Raw genomic sequence first — 21,685 nt, 5'->3', positions numbered from 1 at the left:
GCTTGAATTACTCCCAGGTCAGGTTGAGAACCCTATGTAGTCAACGTAACATTGCAGTATTTCAATGCAGAAACTGACAATGCAACAAATGGAAAGGAATTCACAGACTATAAATAGCCCATCCACCTGTTTGTATGATCTGGACTCTAGCCAATCAAGAGGGAGGGCTCAAGGATACAACTCCTCTGAAGCTCCACCTGCCAGATTTGCATAGTTTGAATCAAAGGTTTCTGTAGCCTCAAGAACAGGCAAGAGGGCAGGCGTACGTGAATCTATGAAAGATACCAACGCTAAATAACTGTAGTTCAGCAGGGGCTCATTCAGAGTTATGTGCTTAATCATTATTACCAAAGCACCTTCAAAAATGACACAAGTGGAATGAGGTTTCCTTAATGAAAGGTTGAACAGCTCAGCGAATCCAAACATTAATGCTTGGTGAAGATGTGTTAAGAAGATCGCTCAAGAGTGGGTCTGCCTCGTGCCCAAAACAGGCGAGTCCTATTGTACAACGTGTCCATGAGGGACAAATGGACATTTTCTGAGAAACCATTGGCTGTAGCCTAGCGTGGAGGCGAATGGCAACACTGGTGCTAATAGCCTGCTCCATGGAAGTGGTGGTGTCTAAGCCACAATGAATCGTGAACATGGCTGCATCTCACCCACCCTAATGGCCTGGGCAAGGACAGGTCGGAGATCTTCAAGGTCAACTGGGAGGACTTGAGCCAACTAATCCTAAAGGTTGTGAGACTAGCACCCCAGGAGACAGTTGGCATTCACTGACCCGAGTGCCAAGCTGGTGGAGGGAAAATACACCTCTGCCAAAAGTTTCAATTAATTTTGACTCTGTCCAGGGGAGTAGTTGGGAATGTGCTGGGATTGGTCTTGCTGCAAGCAGTTGCATCAACAAACTTACAGGGGAGTGGTGCTGAGACAGAAAAGCGGAATTGACTGGTTCAGGGTGATGGTTTTGTGCATTTTAGTGGGTGACTGGAGAATTAGTGCACGTTTTGGCCTATACCTCCAGTAAGGTGCTTGATAAGGCCTGATTGAAGAGCAGGATAGGCTCAGAAGATATTTATCTCAGCGGGAGAACGTCTGTCAATACGTTAGTCTTCAATTCCATGGTGGTGAACTAGAGGTCAAGGACTTCAGCTGCTCTATGTGTTACTGTGGAGTAGGACAGACTCCAACCTGGTGGTCCGGGGGTGAGAGACGGCCAGCTTTAGGGAGCGGTATCGAGACCACTCTTGCTTCCTGCAAGTTATCATCCCATTTGTCATCTAGATATGGAAGAGCTAACTCATTACCCGCTTCACAATCATGGTCCGAATGCGTGCCAAAACGTGAAGGTGTGGGGTGATGCCTTCTCTGTGGAGGTGGCTGAGCAAGTGGTGGAAGTGGCACCTCGACGGTCTGGTGCTGATGAATTCAGTACTGGTGCAAAGCCCAGGGATTGGCATGGACTGCGGAGCCAGATCCGGAGTTTGGGCAGGGGCCAAAGGCAATGTAGCGGCCTCAAAGGGTCCAGCCCCTGCCAAGGATGAACCCGTCAGTGGTATTCAATCAATCAATCAAGAGATTTTTAAAGCCCGCTACTCACCCTTCAGGGACTCAAGGCGCTGGGGGCGAGGGAGGGCAGCTGCTGGTCAAAGAGCCATGTCTTGAGGCGTTTCCTGAATGTCAGGAGGTCCTGGGTCTGGCGCAGGTGGAATGGTAGGGAGTTCCAGGTCTTGGCAGCGAGGTGAGAAAAGGATCTTCCTGCGGCAGATGCAGGGGACGGAGGCGAGTGGATAGGGTGGGTGGGAGTGTGGAAGGTGAGTGTCGTTGAGGTAGGCTGGACCTGTGTTGTGGAGGGCTTTGTGAACGTAGTTGAGGAGTTTGAGGGTGATCCTCTTCGATACGGGTAGCCAGTGTAGGTCTTTGAGGTGGGGTGAGATGTAGTTGTGGCGTGGAACGTCGAGAATGAGGCGGGCGGATGTGTTCTGGATTCTTTGCAGCTCTGTTTGGAGTTTGGCCGTTGTTCCTGCGTATAGTGCATTACCGTAGTCCAGTCGGCTGCTGACCAGGGCGTGGGAGACAGTTTTCCTGGTTTCGAAGGGGATCCACTTTAAGATCTTGCAGGGCATGCGAAGTGTGTTATAGCAGGAGGAAGAGATTACGTTGCCCTGCTGAGTGATGCTGAGAGTAGAGTCCAGGATGAATCCTAGGTTGCGTGCGTGGGTGGTGGGCGAGGGTGTGGTTCCTAGGGAGGTGGGCCACCAGGAGTCGTTCAATGCTGAGGGGTTGTGCCGAAGATGAGGATCTCCGTCTTGTCTGAATTTAACTTGAGGCGGCTTGATTCCATCCATCTGGCGATGGCGTGAAGTCCATTGTGGAGGTTGTTTTTTGCAGTTGTAAGGTCTTTCGTGAGGGAGAGGATCAGCTGGGCGTCATCTGCATAGGATACTATGTTGATGTGATGGGTTTGTGTGATGTTGGCGAGTGGGGCCATGTAAACGTTGAAAAGCATTGGGCTGAGGGAGGATCCTTGAGGAACGCCACTGATGATCTTGGAGGCTTCGGACAGGAACGGCAGGAGGTGGATTCTCTGGGTTCTGCCGGTGAGGAATTATGAGATCCAGTCGAGAGCCTTGTCGCGGATTCTGACGTTGTGGAGGCTTGTGACAGTGCCAAAGGCTGCAGAGAGGTCCAGGAGGATGAGTGCCGCGGTTTCTCCTTCATCGAGCATGGTCCTGATGTCATCCGTGGCAGCGATGAGAGGGGTCTCAGTGCTGTGGTTCTTGCGGAATCCGGTATGGGAGGTGTCAAGCGCCTTGTTGTCTTCCAGGAAGTGGGAGAGTTGGCTGTTCACAATCTTTTCGATGACCTTTGCTGAGAAGAGGGAGGAGTTATAGGGGGGAAGATCGGCCGGTAATTCTTGGGCTCGTCTGGGTCCGTCTTGGATTTTTTCAGCAGGGCGTTGACATCTGCGTGTTTCCAGCTTTCCTGAAGGGTGGCTGACTCGAAGGAGCTGCTGGTGATGTCGCAGAGGTGGGGAGCGATAATGTTGCTGGCTTTATTGAAAATATGGTGTGGGCAAGGGTCTGATGGGGAGCCGGAGTGGATGGAGGCCATGGTGTTGGCGGTGCCTTCTTTGGACGAAGGTCCAGGCGTAAAAGAGGCTGGTGTTGCTTGTGGCGTTGGGTTCATGGGCACTGTGGTCTGCTGGTGGGTCTGGGGGTTGAAGCTGTTGTGGATGTCTTCTATCTTTCGACAGAAATGGGAGGCGAGGGAGTTGCAAAACTCCTGTGATGGCGGAGGTTCGTTGGTGCAGGTCCTGGGGTTGGAGAGCTCTCTGATGATGCTGAAGAGCTCTTTGCTGTTGAGAGCGTTGGTGTCTATGCGGCTTTTGAAGTGGGTTCTCTTGGTGCTGCGGATCAGCTGGTGAGGTTTGCAGGTGGCAGTCTTGAGTGCGATGTGGTTGGATTCGGTAGGGTCAAGGCGCCAGGTTGTGTCCATTCTGCGGCATTACCGTTTGGAATCCTGTAGGTCAGGGTGAACCAGCTGGCCTTGGTGCGGTAGAGGATGTGAGGGTTTTTTGAGCGGCGCGAGGATGTTGGCGCAGTCTATTCATCGATGCAGGTTGGTGGTGTCTGTGTCAGGGTCTGGGGTCCCAGGGGTCGGGGCCTGGGCGAGGGTGGAGAGCAGTTCTGTTGAGATTTTGCTCCAGTAGCGTCGGGGGGGTTGTGTGCGATGATGAGTGACAGGTTTCTGGTAGGAGAAGTGGATGCAGCGGTGGTCTGTCCAGCTGAGTTGGGTTGTGTGGCTGAAGGCGACGTGGCTGCTGGCTGAGAAGATGGGGTTGAGTGTGTGGGCTGCGGTGTGAGTGGGCGACGTGACGAGTTGTTTGAGGCCGAGGCTGTCAAGCAGGTTGGTGGTGTTGATGTCGTCGTTGTTTTCTAGGTGGAAGTTCAGGTCGCCGAGGAGGATGTAGTCTGTTGAGGAGAGGGCCTGGGGGCTGACGATGTCGGCGATGGCGTCGCAGAATTGAGATCGGGCCCTGGGGGTCTGTAGATCAGTGTTCTTTTAAGGGTAGTGTTGGTGTTGACGTGGATTTTGAAGTGGAGGTGCTCGGCGAGGTATTCTAGGTGGAAGTTCTCTTGGGGCCCGAAGAGTGCCAAAGAAAGTCGGCAAGGAGTTCAGAATTCCCCAGTTTGTTGTGTAGTGGCAGATGGCCCTGTAAACTCAGGCTGTGCCGGAACAAGCTGCAGGATCAGCTTCTAAGTCAGCTGACTCCCAGAGCAATATCTAGATCCATGGTGCAGCCCGCGTCTTCTCAAGTGAATGTGAGTGGTGAATCCCACTTTGATTTCTTGTTTTTCTTTTTAGACTTACTAGACGCTTTGGATTGTGATGATTAGGATTGTTAACATACAGTATGTGTTTTTAAGAATTGTTTGCCACTATGTCATATTTACGTATTTGTTGGTTACCCATTTTATAATAGACGTTTTATTAATGATCAAACTCAGTGTTTTCAAAAGGTTTATGCTTCACCCTTACATCCCTTTAACTCTAACCCCAAAACAGACCCTAAAATCACCCTTACCTGCCTTTACCTCTCCCCATCCTTGAACCCTAAAATCACCTTTACAGCTAGCCACCCTGGCCTTTAAAAAAAATCACCTTTACCGCTAGCCATCCGGGCCTTTAAAAATCACCTTTACCGCTAGACACCCCGGCCGTAAAATAAAAATTACCGTTACCGCTAGCCACACTGTCTTTAAAAATTCACCTTTACCGCTAGCCACCCCAGCCTTTAAAAATCACCTTTACCGCTAGCCACCCCAACCTTTAAAAATCACCTTTACCGCTAACCACCCCGGCCTTTAAAAATCACCTTTACAGCTAGCCACCCCAGCCTTTAAATATCACCTTTACCGCTAGCCACTCTGGCCTTTAAAAATCACCTTTACCTCGACCCAGCCCTGAACCTTAAAATCCCCCTTAACTCGTTTTGTCTCTACTCACCCCTGAGCCCCAAAATCACACCTCCGTGACCTCTCCCCACCGTGAGCCCCAAAATCACACCTCCTTGACTTCTTCCCACCGTGAACCCTAAAATCACCCTTCTCTCCATTTATCTTTACCCCTTAAACAATAAAATCACATTACCACCCTTTTCCGCTTCTCATCACTAAACCCTAAAAATCACCTTTTTTAGTTAAACAAAAAAGCATGTCATTTATAAAGAAAAAAACGCTTACATGCGTAGTAAAGGTACAAACAGTTACCTGCATGGTGAATACTGTTTCCCTTACCCAGCACACATCCCTGCCCACCTTATACTTTAGGCCTTGTCTGATCCAGTGCAAGTGCACTCACTTGTAAGATACTTTATTTGCCCGCCCATGCTTACAATGGGTTGGCTTCATCATCAATTTCATTTCCTTCTCTTGGTCAGCGAGTGACAACTTTTCTTCCTCTTCATGTGTTTGTAAATACCCTGAAGCATGGCCCAGGTACTGCTTCCCTCGCCCAGAGTCCTTCCACTGCTTGCCACTTTCATGTTTGCCTTTCCCTTGCACTCCCTTCCATACTCGTCCTCCTGGATTTTGCTTGCCCCCACCCTCTTCCTGCGTTATTATTTCTTGAGTTCTCCCTCGTCCCATCACACCTGCTGCTTGCCAGGTCCGTCCCCATCTCCTCCCCGCTTCCCATTCATTGTTTGCCTCCTCCATCCTTCCAGAAAAAAAGACAGCCAAAGGTCACACCAACAGGTTTCGAAAGCTACAAAGAGGCAGACAGCGCTGTGCTCCCGGCTCAATATGACCTATACAGCACAGTCTTCATACGAGGCCAGCATGGCAAACTACAGCTTGGAGTTAAGATAAACAAGGGATTTTTTTCCTTCAATTGCCTTTAATGTATCTTTGAGTTTCAGACATTGCAGCCATGATCCTTCTCGCTTCTGACAACTTCAGACAGCTTCAAGTGACTGTGGAGCACCTGTTTATGGATGATAAGTTATTTTTTATTATTATAGCTCAATTGGTGTTTTGCCCAGCACCTACAGCCTATAGCTCACATTTCCTGCCCCCGTTTAAAAAAAATATTATAATAATGATGGATAAATATGTATTTTACATTTTGTTGGCTTACATTTGCTGATAAACTGTTATTGTCATTTGATCCTGAAAATGTTTGTGTGTGTGAATCCAGGGAATAACTGCATATTAAGAAAACTGATCAGTGCCATAGAGGTCTGTGTTAAAGCGCTTTTTTCCCTGGCTTTTGGTAATGTTGTACAGAGCAACACTGTTGTACGACAATGCCTAAAATACATTGTCAAAGCCAGTAGCTCCAGCATAGGCAAGCCCTCTTGGCCTTGCCAAAGCTTGTTCACACATCCATATTCCACATCAGGCTACTGTTGCAGAAGGCCCAGGAAGGAGAAGAGGAAACTTGTGGAAAAGGTATAAGTTACCACATTATGTGCAATCCACATATCAGTCAGCTAAATTCAGCTATAAACAATTATCCCTCTGAACCTTTCCTTGTACTGTATAACACTGTCAAGGGTAACTTCATCGGAACTGAGTGTAGCACTTTCACAGACGAACCCACCAACATTAGAGCCCTGCAAAGTGCTAGTATCAGCCATATTTACACACTGACCTATTAACATAAGCTTATGGCGTTTCCGTGACAAAGTATTGCCTACAATTTAAGGAAGTGTATTACAGGCTTGCAATCAGAAAGAAAGCCTGGCACATTGCATTTGCTAATGCTTGTTCCAAGATCTGTCTTGTTTAATTGTCATTTAGTTCACCAAAATAAGTTGCTTGCCTTCGGCAATGGTCTCTCTGAGGATTCCTCTAACAGCAGATTCCACAACTTTAAAATGCTCGACAGGTGCTGTATCTGAAAAATAATGTTCTCTAAAGTAATCCCTTTGGGATGGTGAAGCTTTGCCGGTCCACACTGACTAAATACAGCTTCAGAAGTGACCGAGAAGTCACACATATAAGCGGGACCACTCTGCTCTGAAGTAAAGTTTGTCTTTTCCATTTCCACACTTTCAGGCACAGAGCGTGAACAATTGTTGGTACCACTGCACTGGATGCTAACTTGGAACCTTTTATATATTAAAAAGAGGCCACTCCACAGAAAAGGAAAGCAGGAGGGTGGTGAGGAATATGCAGAAGTTAAGTAACTTGCTGTTCCAACAGATATCTCCAACATCAATTACTCTCCGTAGAACAGATACCAAACCCGTACTTCCCGAGGTGGAACAGACTGGGACGGAAATGTCCTGCAGGACCAAGTGGCTGAAATGAGTTTTTGCCAGACCCGGCTGTCAAGGCAGTAGCGCATTGTAAGCGTGCGCCCTGAAGCATACACACAGTGGTGGTAGCGGCTGCAGACCCTCCAGAGCCTGCCTCTTAGCCAGTACACAGCACATCAATGCAGAGGACATTCACCCCCAACAGCCCTCTTCTGCACAGCCTTCCCTTTCTTTCTTCTGGTGAAGCCCACAAATAGCTCATCGTCAACTACAGGATCCTTGTTCAATGACAAATCCTAAAGATCTTTTGGGATGCAGCAGATGGAGCCGCTCCTCTTCTTTCAAGTGGTGAGGGGGAGTAACGAAGGTTGGCAGAGTGATGGATTACACAACGTGGAAGGGAGTCATGCAGTCTGGTAAGAATACAACTTGAGTCCTTAGTCCCAACTTGTCTAGGAAAAAGCTGGAGCAGGGAGGAGGCACGGAAAGTGCCTGAAGTGCACCCACACTACAACCAAGAAGAGGGCCTTTAAAATCAGGAGACGTAGTGAGCAGCTATTCATCAGCTCAAAGGGGGGGTGTACACATGAGAAACATCAAGACCAAGCTGAGGTCCCACTGTGGCATCACTAACTATTAGGGAGGAAATGTGTCAAATATTTAATAAACGTCGTCACAACAGGGATTTAAACAAAGGTGGTTGGTCTAGTAAACATACAAAACTCCGAAGGAAGAAGCCAACAAAAGACCATGATAGTCCCCACTGCAAGATCCTGTTGGGTCAAGATAAAACAAAGTAAAGGACTTTGACAGCTTTACTTGTAAAGAAACTGTCTTGCAAATGCAACATTAGGCTACAAACTGTCCCAGCGCCTACCATGAATGTATCCATGGAAGTGTCACTTGCAACAAGGATGACAGCTTAGACACCGGCAGTTGTCTCTGCTCGATCTCCACACATGTAGGTGTAGGTGGCGCAGATTAGGGAGGAGGACCACTGCTTTCATAGAGATACAAGAGGTCCTTGTGATGTCTTAGCCTGCTCGGAGGCATACGCTCATGCCCAGAAGGTTCAGGTAACACTCTCCTGGTGCAATTCGTAACCACTAAGATGACCTGCGCCCAGTTGTTCCTGGTCTTTTTTCAGAACTCTGTGCAGGAAAGGCAGGTCGGTGTACAGGAGTCTTGTGCTCCATTCTAGCTGGAAAGTATCTCATAACAAATGTTTTTGAGGAAACTGCCAACACGCTAAACTTGACACTGCACGTTCACTGCACATTGCAAGATCTAGTCAGGGTTATCCCCAGTAGAGGAAGACTATTTGCACCCCCTCAGAATGTAAACCTGGCTTGTGTTCCACCAGACACCTGCTCAGTTAGCCCACTCTGGCACTCAGGAACCTTACCAGGTGGCTTGCGATCAATGTCGCCATCACCAGATGTTCCACCCACCTGCAGAGGTGCAGAGCCATCTGGAACGAGGGCCAAGACACCCCTCTCCCCTGCTTGTTGCAGTACTACATGGTAATGGTGTTGTCCCTGAGAACCTGCATCAGCTTACCCTTCATCAATAGTAAGATGGCCTTCAGAAAAAAACAAATGGTCCACAACTTCAGCAGACTCAGGTGAAGCCAGCCCTCTGCCACAGACCAGAGTCCATCTCCCTCAAACGACCTACCCAGGTCAACAGGGATACGTATGTTACCGCTGCAAGCTCTAGTTGTGGAAGGGAGAAGGGTCTGCTGCCGAACCAATTGTGTTTGAGCAGCCACTACCGCAGACTGTAAGCCATTTCCTCCAAAACCTGGATGACACTGCTCAAATTGCCTTGGTGGTGGGCCCACTGGAGCTTTAAATTCCAATGTGGTGTCCACTTGTACCATCAGGCACAGCTGAGCAGGAGGATACAGGAGACTAAGAAGCCAAGAAGCCTAGGAGCTGCTGTCACTATGATCAAGCCTGTAACACTAGGATCCACTTTGTCCAGGATTGCTTCAGTGAATGGATGGCTCTGCGAAGAAGTCAGGTTGAAAGCTGACTCACTAACAGTAAACCCCAACAATGTCAAGAGGTTCGCTGTGAGGTAATGGGGTGTATTATATGGTGTGGTTGTGCAACCTCACTGTGTAATACACCAACTAACTCCTTTAGGACTAGTAGGTTTCATGAGTCAAAACTTCAGGTCAACTCTGGGCAGCTGTGGCTCTGAACATCAAGACTTACACAAACGAACACGTGCAAAGCAACTAAAACACCACCAAAACAAATCCAGAAGAAACCGACAACACACCAAAGAAATCTGACACCAAGTTACAAAAACAGATTGTATTTGTATGTATTCTTAGACACAGAGATATGGGATTAACAAGGTATAGTAAATCAAAGCATTTTACTAAAACACAAACCAGCACTGGCCAATTCAACCAATTTGACATTTGGAAACTTTTTCGCCAAAAAGGTGGACTAATTATAATTCAATTACTTAGAGTCACTGTAGACAACCAACTCCAGTAGGAAGCCAGTCAGGGGGACTAGCAGGGTCCTCGCAAACAGTTACCTAAAGGGTAGATGCAATTATCAGTCAATTCAAGGCACTTCTCTATGTTGTAGGTGTTTCCTATGGAAGTGGTCCTGATGCAAAGGGTAAAGAATGCCGAAGATGGTCAAGGGGTGCAATGGATTCCTATGGAGTGGTCCTGATGCAAGGGTGAAGGATGCTGAAGATGCTCAAGGTTTGCAGTGGGTTCCTATGTGTGGTCCTGAAGCAAAAGATAAGGAATGCTGAAGATGCTCAAGGTTTGCAATGGATTCCTGTGGAGTGGTCCTGATGCAAGGGTGAAAGAGGCTGAAGATGCTCAAGGTTTGCAATGGCTTCCTGTGGAGTGGTCCTGATGCAAGGGATGAAGGATGCTGAAGATGCTCAAGGTTTGCAATGCATTCCTGTGGACTGGTCCTGATGCAAGGGATGAAGGATGCTGAAGATGCTCAAGGTTTGCAATGCATTCCTGTGGACTGGTCCTGATGCAAGGGTGAAGGATGCTGAAGATGCTCAAGGTTTGCAGTGGGTTCCTGTGGAGTGGTCCTGATGCAAGGGTGAAGGATGCTGAAGATGCTCAAGGTTTGCAATGGGTTCCTGTGGAGTGGTCCTGATGCAAGGGTGAAGGACGCTGAAGATGCTCACGGTTTGCAATGGATTCCTGTGGAGTGGTCCTGATGCAAGGGTGAAGGATGCTGAAGATGCTCAAGGTTTGCAATGGATTCCTATGGAGTGGGCCTGATGCAAAGGATAAAGAATGCTGAAGATGCTCAAGGTTTCCAATGGATTCCTATGGAGTTGTCCTGATGCAAAGGATGAAGACTGCTGAAGATGCTCAAGGTTTGCAATGGATTCCTGTGGAGTGGTCCTGATGCAAGGGTGAAAGATGCTGAAGATGCTCAAGGTTTCCAATGGATTCCTGCAAGGGTGAAAGATGCCGAAGATGCTCAAGGTTTGCAATGGGTTCCTATGAAGTGGTTCTGATGCAAGGGATACAGCATGCTGAAGAGGCTCAAGGTTTGCAGTGGATTCCTATGGAGTGGTCCTGATGCAAGTGATGAAGGATGCCGAAGATGCTCAAGGTTTGCAATGGGTTCCTGTGGAGTGGTCCTGATGCAAGGATGAAGGACGCTGAAAATGCTCAAGGTCTGCAATGGATTCCTGTGGAGTGGTTCTGATGCAAGGGTGAAAGATGCTGAAGATGCTCAAGGTTTGCAATGGATTCCTATGGAGTGGGCCTGATGCAAAGGATGAAGAATGCTGAAGATGGTCAAGGTTTGCTATGGATTCCTGTGGTGTGGTCCTGATGCAAGGGTGAAAGATGCTGAAGATGCTCAAGGTTTGCAATGGATTCCTATGGAGTGGGCCTGATGCAAGGGCGAAGGATGCTGAAGATGCTCAAGGTTTGCAATGGATTCCTGTGGTGTGGTCCTGATGCAAGGGTGAAAGATGCTGAAGATGTTCAAGGTTTCCAATGGATTCCTGTGGAGTGGTCCTGATCCAAGGGTGAAGGATGCTGAAGATGCTCAAGGATGCTGTGAATGTGATGCAGTCGACAGGGGTCTTCCTGGGGCTACTCCTTGGTCCATGAACAGGGTGAGGTGGTCCTGATCACAAGGTTGCGGTCCCTCAAAGTCCTCTTCGTGCGGATAGTCCAGTTGTCACTGGGCTACTAATTGCCTGGTATCGCGGTCACAGTCAAATCCTTTCCTCTGTGATAACTCTGCTTCTGGACGACCAAGCTCCACTCAGACGAGTCTCCCAGACTCAGCGAACTCGGGTGCAACTTTGAGCGTCAGGTCCTGGTCTCAGGTGCTGCATGGTGACGGTTGCCAGTGATCTATAGATTCTGGGCTACTAACTTATCCCATCAGGTGTCATCTGTTGCGGCCCTGTGCTTTGAACATGATTTCAGCTAACTGACCCTTAGAGTCTCTTGGCTTTGGGTGGGACCTGGAGACGACTCCTCCACAAGCAGGACACAGCAGGGATAGTTCCTCTCTCATTTGCTAGTACCAGGTGCAGTCCACCTTTGCCTGTTCCACAATGGAGGGCCTTCAAGCCTTCACCCAGTCTGGAAGAGATCTGGGTGCCCTATTTCTCAGAAAATGCCATCAGAGTAGATGTGGTCAGTAGCCAATGAGCTACTAGGTTCCCTCCCTTCTGATGGCCACTTCCTCTTGGATATCCCAAGGTGCACCATTCTGCCCACTCCCACTTAGCTCGTCTCCCCAGGAGGGTAAAAATCTGTAAAATTCAGCTGGATGTGTAACCATTAAGGGCACAGCAGATTGAAAGCAACAAAGTGTCAACTTTATAAAAGTTGCATCCGTAACCTATTACATTAATTTCAACTTGAGAATCAAGTCCGGAATAATGTAACGCATTCTATACCTTGGAGTATCAATTTTGGTTGTACTGTTCAGGAGTTAACAGCTCAGTTCAGGGTGTAACCCTGCACTTACCAACGGAGCAATCAAGTCTTCAGTTTTGCTTTTCTACTGTCAGAACATGAAAAATACAAGCTGTGTCCAAGAAATATGCTGCACCTAGCCTTAGGGCTTGGTCGGCCTGCCATAGGGTGACTTGCACGTTTCAGAAGGACATTTGACTTTGCCAAGGCTTCAATGGCAAAGTTGGGCTACCAGTTCAAAACTGCTCTTCCAGTATCCAATTGAGGACTGGGTGGCTTGTTTTACCTTTGTCACAGCTAAAGTGGCACAATCAATGCTGCAAACCCTGACTCTCTAATTTAGAGGCCCTGGGAACCATATTCTGGGACCTTACAGGTAAATTAGCCTATGCCAATTGGGTATAACCAATGTATCATAACGTGCTTTGGGGTCAGGGCATTGAAAAACAAAAACCTGTACGGGTGGTCGGTGGTGACCATACAAAAAGAGACATTTGCTTACATTCGGCATCATACAAAGATGACTGACTGTGGTGAGCCAGTCTTCAACAGCTAGTCATCAAAATACAGGAATACTGAAATCTCTGATTTTCGAAGATGGGCTGCGGCCAAAACTATCACTTGTCTGATTACCTGTGGGGCACTGATGAGGCTGAACAGGAGAAGAGAAAAATGAAAATGCTCCTGGCCTATCTTGAACTGCAGACAGTCTGTGGGACTGTAGGCTGGATATAGAAAAACAAGCGTTTGGCAGATCCAAAAACACCATCAAACTACCCAGTTCGAGACCAAACGAGATCTGGACTAGCGTAGCATTCTAAATTTGTCCTTCCACAGGAGGCATTTACAAGCTGGATGTCCTACAGACCTGAGAACCAGCTGAATTAGCAACAGTAACAGCATCTTTGCAGGTTTGGCACCTTCTCAATGGCACCTCCGGAGACCACCAGGCACACCTCCTCTAACAGGATGGACAGGTGATCATTGGAAATTTGCTCTGGTGAGGAATAGTGGCCGGGGCAGAAAGAAAAGGAAAGACATAGCCATTTGGAACTATTTGGAACACCCATCTCTCTGACATGATGGATTGTCAACTTGGGAAGAAATGTCAAATCATGACCCTCACCGGGTGGGCACGCACCACAAAGGTCAATCTACAGTGGTTTGGTGATCATAACAGCATGGTAAGATGTTGGGATTGTACCTCAGTAAACTCAATGAAATATTGTGTAACTATTCAAACTATCCAACATCCCAAGTTATGTATTGCTCTTATGCTTTTCACCACCCTCTAAGCCATCCATTGCTGTATTACCCTATTCTTCACTAATCACCCTTGTAGCAGGTTTGCATACACGTTCCATTACCTCTGCCAATGTTTACCTGATTGGTTCTATGACCAGTGTTTACCTGATTGGTTCTATGACCAGTGTTTGTGGTCCAAATGAGACATTCATGTGCCAATACAGCTCTGAACAAACCAACAGTCGGGAAGAAGGGTGTGCCATGTTGAACATTTGGGTTACACAGCATGCTTTCAACCATAAACAATGAACCACTGCTCTAAAAAGCCCTTCAGAGAAGACGTCACAAGCTCTAGGAAGGGTCCAGTGTTTCTGCCGGGCATGAAATCTGCAAGTCAATCGTATTACCTGAGTTTGCCGAAGCTCCTTTAAGTGAATCTCCGCGCTCACTTTGCCCTGCACCTCGTCGTGCTGCAGGCGGTCCATGAGCTGCACCTGCAGTAGATACTGCCGCTGAAGCTCCTCCTTCTCTGTGGCCAAGGTCTGGTACGCAGTTGTATACTGCTGCAGGTGTCGGTAATACTCATCCCGCTGATCCTGAAGGCTCTGTGCCTCCTGCGTTTTCGTACCTAACTGAATAAGACATAGACAAATAATCATGCTGTTATCAGTGAGTGAGGACTTGCCTTCCACCACATCCTTAACCTACTAAAGCTCCTCTCCCCATCAACCATCTGACACACATCCCTTCAAACCATGCGTCAAATATTGTATCACATGATTCCATCCTCAACATCCACCCACGTCTTCTCCAACCCTTCGGAGCCTGTCCAATACTGTCTTCAACCCCCTTCACAGGCACCCCACCACACCACACAATGTCCACACGTCCCACCCTCCCCAAGACACATCACCTCTCCCCAAACTCGTTTACATACCGATGTCCTTCTCGTCCACCTCACACGCACCCTTCATACCCTATCAACTCACCCCCACATGCACTTCATTGCACATACCACATTCAACTAGTTGAGTACCTCCTGCCAGCTCTCCACCCACCACCCAGACACCAATTCATACTCTATTCAACTCATGGCTGCTTTCCTCCCAAACCAACCCATTGTTCTTCACTATGCACCACTCTCTAACCAACCTCTGAGTATCCTACACCACTCTAAATCGGTCTAATTTCTATTTTGTTCCTTTACTACCTCCTGCCCTTCCCCTCTCATCCACCTCTTAATCCCTACTTCCAAACTGATACAACTACTCCACCACCACCTGGGCATGGGTAGCCTCAAAACCTACAAGCCCTATTTAAATGCTTTACCACTGTCCCACCATTGGCCACCTCTCGCCCTCATAAACATTCTCCTCTCATGCACCACTTCACAGCCTGCCAAAACTAATCACTCTCTACTGCCTTCCACACCTACTACCCTGTACATCAAAAACTCGCAACCAGTTATTACTTATAACACCATCTATTCACCGCCCATACCCCTTAAAACCTTTTCAATCCCTTTACCATCTACCACCATTCATGCTCCCCCACCAAGCAGCATCCATTCTCTATCTACTGCATTCTTTCCGTCCGCCACCAACCAAACACTCCATGAAACTGGTCAAATTCTATAGCAGGACCGGAGGCAAGGATTATGCAGTCCTTTCTTCACTTTTATTAATGACAGCATGTTCAAAGTTCAACAAAATCAACATCAAGACTTCAACTCCCATGATGCCCACAAGTAACCATGACAACACATAACCAATCCACAGTCCATAACAGGGAGTATATATATATATATATATATATATATATATATATATATATATAAAAATATAACTGACGGGCGCAGTCCTTCCTCTTTCTTTACTGCTGCCCGTCAGTTAAGTCCTCTCTCCTCCTCGTTCTTTGGGGGATCGGGGATTGCCTTGTGCTGTGGCGTCTTTCACTTAGATTTGCTTGGTTATCCGAGGAACGTTCCTCGCCTTTAGTGCTTCGCTTTCAGTGCGTGCCAGGTGCGAGGAACGCCTCCGCATTCCTTGCACTCCATTCTTGGTATTCCGTGCGGCAGGCTCTCGCCTGAGCGCGTTGTGCGATAATGGCCTGTCACTGCTAGGGGCACTTATCGAGCTCACGATCTGAAAAGGCAGCGATTCACGCGCTAGTTTTTTTCCGATCGTTTCGAGACAGGCAAGCTCCCGCCCTCGGGGTTTCTTGCTGCTTTAGGCTCCCAACCCTTGCTGACACCGCGTAGCGGTAGGAGCAGGTTCTCCTGCACTGGTATTTTCCCTTTGGGACCGCTATTAAGGTGGTTTTTCTGCACTGGTATATATTTGGTGCTGATAACTCATTCTTGGAGCACGGCAAGGGGGCTGCCCATTGAATCTAGGTTGGGCGTTATCTGTTTGGTTCTCTCACCCCTCTTTATTGACGCCCCTTGGTGGGGTAAGTGACAATTTGCTTCTGGTTATCCCTGGGTCCTTTCCCTGTATTCTTTGGTGCTGATGTCTTCATCTACCCCTTCAGTGGATTCTTTTCTTGACCATGCCTACGCCCCATCTTTGGGGTCGGAGTAAGTTTGTCCTCCTCAGCGCCATCTTCCTGAGGGCATGGACAAACTAGTTTCGCAGGCGGTGGCGAAAGCCTTAGCACCCCTGCAAGATAGGGTGGACAAGCTTATGCAGAAAGTGTCCCACTCAACGAGTGTTTTAGGGGATACGGACCCTCGGGCCAGTACATCTAGGAAGTATGACGCGGGGCACCTGGAAGGGTTCGCCCGGTTAAGGGAGGCCTTCTCCAAGAGTGCGCAAATGCTAGATCCTGTACCTTGCCTGGAGGATGTATCACCCAGAGAGCATGGCAGCTCTGCTGCCCTGGATCCCTTTGTGGGATCACCCCATGTGAGGGGGGGAGGGGTGTCGGGTCCGATCTGCGAACACCTCTAGTGTGGAGGAAGAAGGTTGTGATTCGGATATGTTTGACCCTGAGGACATTTATCCTCCTCGGTCCTCCGAATAGGTTCCCAATCCCAAAGTGGCGGCCTATGCAGCTAAAACTATCCACCACCCCTTGGAGCAAGGGGTTCAGGCCCGCTTGCGGGCGGAATGTCCCCGGCCGGCCCAGGGGGACAAAGTGGCTGCAACACCCGTGTTGGACCCTAAACTATGCACTTTCTTTTCGAAGTACATACGTGTCAAGACAAACTGTTGGATGTGTTGGGTCCTTTAACGAAGATAATTAAGTTGCCAGATTCAGCCAAGGCTGCGGGGGAACCCTTGCAGGCACATCTGGTGGCTGGTTGGGCACAACGGGCAGTTTGTCTCTTGGGCAACGCCAATTGTGCCATTTCTACGGAGAGACACCGTTCTCTCCTAATAAAGATTGACCCTAAGTTGGGGGAACTGGCAACATCTGAGGCTGGCGCGATAGCCCAGGGCAATCTCTTTGGGGATCCCTTTGTGAAGGAGCTTGCGAGATTCGTATCGACTTTCTACGCCTTGGATAAAGTGCAGTCCTCCATGCGCAAGATATTTCCCCTCCCAACCCAGCAATGAAGTGTCTGCCGCAGCTGGGAGATCATGGTGGGGAAGGGATAGTGGCTGCTGTGGTTCAGGTCGGCATCTGACAGCCACTACTGCAGATGTTGCACTGTCTCACTAGAGACCTGAATGGAGTCGGACAGCCCTGATGCTGAGCCCACTGGTATTCGATACCCATTAGTGGGGGATCACATGCCACCTGACATTCCTCAAATAGTCTGCACCCATCGAAGGGTATATCCAGTTGGGATTCTTGCATTGACAATCGGGTCAACTCATCCACAAGTGCCTTCAGAACATGACAGAGGTACCAACAGCCTTGCCAATGCAGTCAGTAGTATGCAAGTCTGCATGGATGACGTACTATGCTGCACCCTATCCATCATGAATTGTCAGTAATTCCCAGCTCCACCGCTGGCAAGATCTTGCTAGCCATGTCCCACAGAGCATTTGAGTACTTGCTCAATAAACAAACTGTATCTATGAACCTAAGAGCAAAGCTTGAGAAAGAAAACATTATCTTACCAAGATCATAAATTGTTTTGGCTTCCCTAGCTGGAGTTGTTAGGAAGGAATAAGGACTGGTCTTACTAGTCGAGGCTTAGACAATTAAGCTCTTGGTTGCAGAAAGATGTTTAATGGTCCTGAAAAGAGACTGGCCTTGGAGGGGAGCAAGAAGTTCCCTCCAGCCCCTGGAAGAAAAGTTTAGCAGAAAAGTTCCCTCGCTCCGACACAACCCATATGCTCCTCACCTACTCCTGACTATCTAGCCGTCCTAGAGGGGTTAGCAATCACACTTGAGAAAGGAGGGTGTAGTGTTGCTCTGTTCTCACAGCGTACCCCCTTTTCTTGGGAGTGAATACTGGCTCCGCTACCAGGACTGTGTGGTGACAATTGTGGTAGAGTGATTCACCGTCAGGAGCACAGGCCTTGTCACCTGTACTCTTGTGTAGCGGAGGGCTGCTTACTGGTTACTGCCCCCAGATTAGAGCCTCCGTTCAGTCTCTCCTAGTCGGAGCGGTTTGCCTTTATTGGTTCTGGGGCCTGCATGAAGGGTGCCTGTGCTGAAAACAAGCATGTGCATTCCCTGTGTGAGCCGTGTATGACTGGACTACTGGATGCTGGAGTCCACTGGACTCCAAATGTGTGGGGTACACACAATGGTGCTTGACTTTGTGCTGGGCCGCTAATGTCCATCTTGGGCACCGCTGACCTGTACAGGTATCTTCTGTCCTCCCACCTCAAGTAGATAAATTCTGATGGATATGGGAAGTAGCAGCCCATTTCCGTTGAGGTAGCCAGGATTCCCATGTTACAGTAAATCCAAGCATCCTGACCTGCTCCTCAAGCTACTCGCATGCCCAAGTCCCTTAGCTGTTGTTCTTCACTTGTCCATCCACGTACCTGCTCCTCGTCCTCCTTTATTTGCCATCAAGTTGCCCACCTGCTCCTTCATAGCACCCAGGAGCTCCTGTAACTGCCCCAGTCTCTGCCAGCACCTCATCTGATTCTTTGGATCCCACATGAACTCCTGCCTTGACCCTTTCCCAACTTCTCACCTGTTCCTTCAGATCTCCCAAGCTCTCTTGCACCTGCCCCAGTTTCTTCGCCAGCTCTTTCTTCACGTGTTGCTCAGACTGCAGGCCATTCATCAATTCCATGTTCTCATTTGTCTGTTTTTAAACAAAGATGTGAAGTAATCAATTTTCTGTTAGGGCCCAGAGAGGTGTGCAAGAATTTCAAACTTTACTATACGACTGGTGATAGAAAAATGGGCAACATTGAAAAAGCAGATTTATTCGGACCCCCACGCCCCCAGGAATGGAGGAGCTATAAAACATGACACACGTGCCACAATGCAGCCAGAGAGTACCACATGATTATCTTTAGCCAGCACATCACATCTTGCTGCTCATAAGATAACTCTTTCCTCATAACCCAACAAAACCAACAGAGGTTTTATGCATTTAATGGAGGTTTTGTTGAGCTTTATTTTACAGAGTTCCTAAATAATCCTGAGCCCGAAGCAATGTAATTATATTTACTTGTTGTGTGGATTGTTTGTGTCAGGGAAGATACCCATGATGCAGGAGGAGGGTTACAAGAAAACAACATTTCCTGCTGTATCGTTGACTCAGTGTTAGATTTAGGAGCTGGTCGGGTTTCCTTAAACCTTCTATCTAAATAAAACATAGATTTAAGGAAGAAAGGGAATTTTCTGAAGGGAGGTGAGATTACTGAGCAAGACAGATTCAATGATGTGGAAATCAGAGACTACTTTTGGTATGAGGGATATGTCCTGATAACCCTGTTTTATGAAAGACAATGGAAGGTTTCATTGCATAGAGTCTGGCTGTAGGAAAGTGCCCTCTTTCTTGGCATGGTTACCTCCATTTTCTGCCTGTTGACTGTGTCTACTGGGATCCTACTAACCAAGAGCCCAGTAGTTTTGCTCTCCTCTGAACTGTACATTTTTATTCCCCACGATTGGCATACTGGTCCCCCCATGTAAGTCTCCAGTATATGGTACCAAGGGCATCGGAGTTCCAGGGGATCCCTAGAGGCTGCAGCAGTTATTCTGCCACCCATAGGGAGCCAATGCAAAGGAGTTCTGCAGGCCTGCCTATGGCACCTTGGCACCCTGGTGCTCTCCTAAACCCCCCAGGTCAAAGGGTCCAGTGGTCAGAAGTCAAAGTAAACGGTGCAGAGGAGTCCTGTTGGAGTATTGCCTGTTGAATCTGAGGACCCACCCAAGAGAGACCCTAAATAGCCCTGGAAGGGGGATTGGTCACCTAACCAGGTAGGCACCTATAATGAGGGATCTCTGCCATCACCTGCCTGACCTGGCCACTTAGATGCTCCCATACGCTTCTGCCCACTTTGGATTCAAGATGGCAGAATCAAGGAGCCCTCTGGAGGAGCTCTAGGCACCACCCTGGGGTAGTGATGGATAGGGGAGTGGTCACTCCCCTTTCCATTGTCCAGTTTCGTGTCAGAGCAGGGACTGGAGGGCCCTGAACCCGTGCAGACTGGTTTATGCAAGAAGGTCACCAAATGTGTCCTTCAAAGCATACCAGTGGCTTGGGGGAGGCTACCCCTCCCAAGCCATGTAACACCTATTTCCAAAGGGAGAGGGTGTTACCTCAGTCTCCCAAAAGACATCCTTTGTTTTGCCTTCCTGGGCTTAATCTCTCTAAGCAGCAGGAGGGCAGAAATCCATTTAAGGGGTGGCAGCAGCTTGGGTTGCCCGGAAAATCCCAGAAAGCTGGTAGAAGCAATACTGGGGATCCTCTAAGGAGCCCATAGAGAGCTTGGAATAATACTTCCAATACTGGCAACAGTATTGGGGCATGATTCCGACATTTTTGATACCAACATGCCCAGGTTCAGAGTTACCATTATGTATCTGGACACATGTAAAATGGAATCCCCGCACTCACTAAGTCCATGAAAATGGAGCTGGAGTTCATGGGGCCACCTCTGCTCATGCAGGGGTGCCCTCACACTCTGGTACCTGCACCCTGCCCTCTGGGCTCGGAGGACCTACCAAAGGGGTAACTTATAGTGACTTGGTGCAGTGACCTATGGTGAAAAAGGGTGTATGCACCCTTTCACGCAGGCTTCACATTTGGTGACCTGTTTTTGGTCTAGAGCTCGCCCCCCACGTCCGCAGCACCACCTTGCTGTCTCGTGCCCCTGACCCCCGCCCACGCTGCTGCTAGCGTGTTCGAGGCCCTCCTCCACCCGCAGGCATCCTCCTGCGCCTCATCCCTGGTGTCTAGTGGGCTCTGGTAAGCTTCGCTAGACCTGTGTGCTTTCTGCCGCTTTTCGCCGTATCTGTAAGTGTTTTTCTACTTTTCAGCGCCTTGCCTCCTTGCGCTCTTGCCCCCATTTGTGCCCCTTCTGATTGCTGTACTCCGATTGTATTTTGTGCCATTTACCGTATTTTGTGACTGTTTTTGACTTATTTTTGTCATATTGTGCCTTGTTTCAACCTGGTTTTCGCCCCTTAGATGCTCCCCCTTGCCGCTTCCCCTGCCGCTGCCTCCCTGCGGCCCCGCCCCCCTCGCGCCACCATTCGCCGCTCCCTCCCACCTCCCAGCTGCTCCTCCCTCCCTTCTTAATGGCTGGCGCTGCGCGTCCGCGCTTGGACCGTGCCAGCGCCACCCCCCCTGGCCCGCACGCCCCCCCCACCACCAGCCTTCGCTACTCGGCCAGCGAACTCCTCGCCCTTAATCCTGGCTCCTCCACAGCCTGCTTCCAGGCCATTCCGAAGCACACCAAAGGACCCTTCTCGTGCCGCACCTGCAACTTCACCTGCAACAGAACAAGGAAGCCTGCAACAACCAACACCAACCACCTCCACTGCATCCTCCTCAACACACGATCCGCACGAAAGCACGCCATCGAGCTCTGGGACCTGCTCGACACCACCGCCCCAGACGTAGCCTTCCTGACCGAAACCTGGTTTAACGACTCCTCGGCCCCAGACATCGCCATCGCCATCCCTGACGGCTACAAAATCACCAGAAGAGATCGCACCAACGGAATCGGTGGAGGAATAGCCATCGTCCACAAAGCCACCCTCAAGATCCACACCCACTCGGACGACACCCTCAAGACAGCTGAACACCTTCACTTCCAGATCCACACGGACCCCAACACTACCCTCAGAGGAAC

At 49.0% G+C, this 21,685-nt stretch overlaps 1 protein-coding gene across 6 annotated transcripts in view; it reads right to left on the bottom strand.

The window, feature by feature from the left end:
* The window catches only part of GOLGA2 (golgin A2), a 236,504-nt gene that overhangs the window by 56,645 nt on the left and 158,174 nt on the right, over positions 1-21,685 (bottom strand). For all 6 annotated transcript variants that reach the window (XM_069236974.1, XM_069236975.1, XM_069236976.1 and 3 more), the window contains 2 exons: positions 18,565-18,678; positions 13,868-14,092 (listed from right to left, as the gene is read on the bottom strand). In XM_069236974.1, coding sequence (XP_069093075.1) covers positions 13,868-14,092; positions 18,565-18,678 — 339 coding nt within the window. The remainder of the gene's footprint in view (positions 1-13,867; positions 14,093-18,564; positions 18,679-21,685) is intronic.

This window comes from Pleurodeles waltl, chromosome 6 (genome assembly GCF_031143425.1).
Source record: "Pleurodeles waltl isolate 20211129_DDA chromosome 6, aPleWal1.hap1.20221129, whole genome shotgun sequence".
NCBI classification, from domain to species: domain Eukaryota; kingdom Metazoa; phylum Chordata; class Amphibia; order Caudata; family Salamandridae; genus Pleurodeles; species Pleurodeles waltl.
Note: the sequence above shows the minus strand (reverse complement) of the source record. Positions and strands in the feature narration are given on the sequence as shown.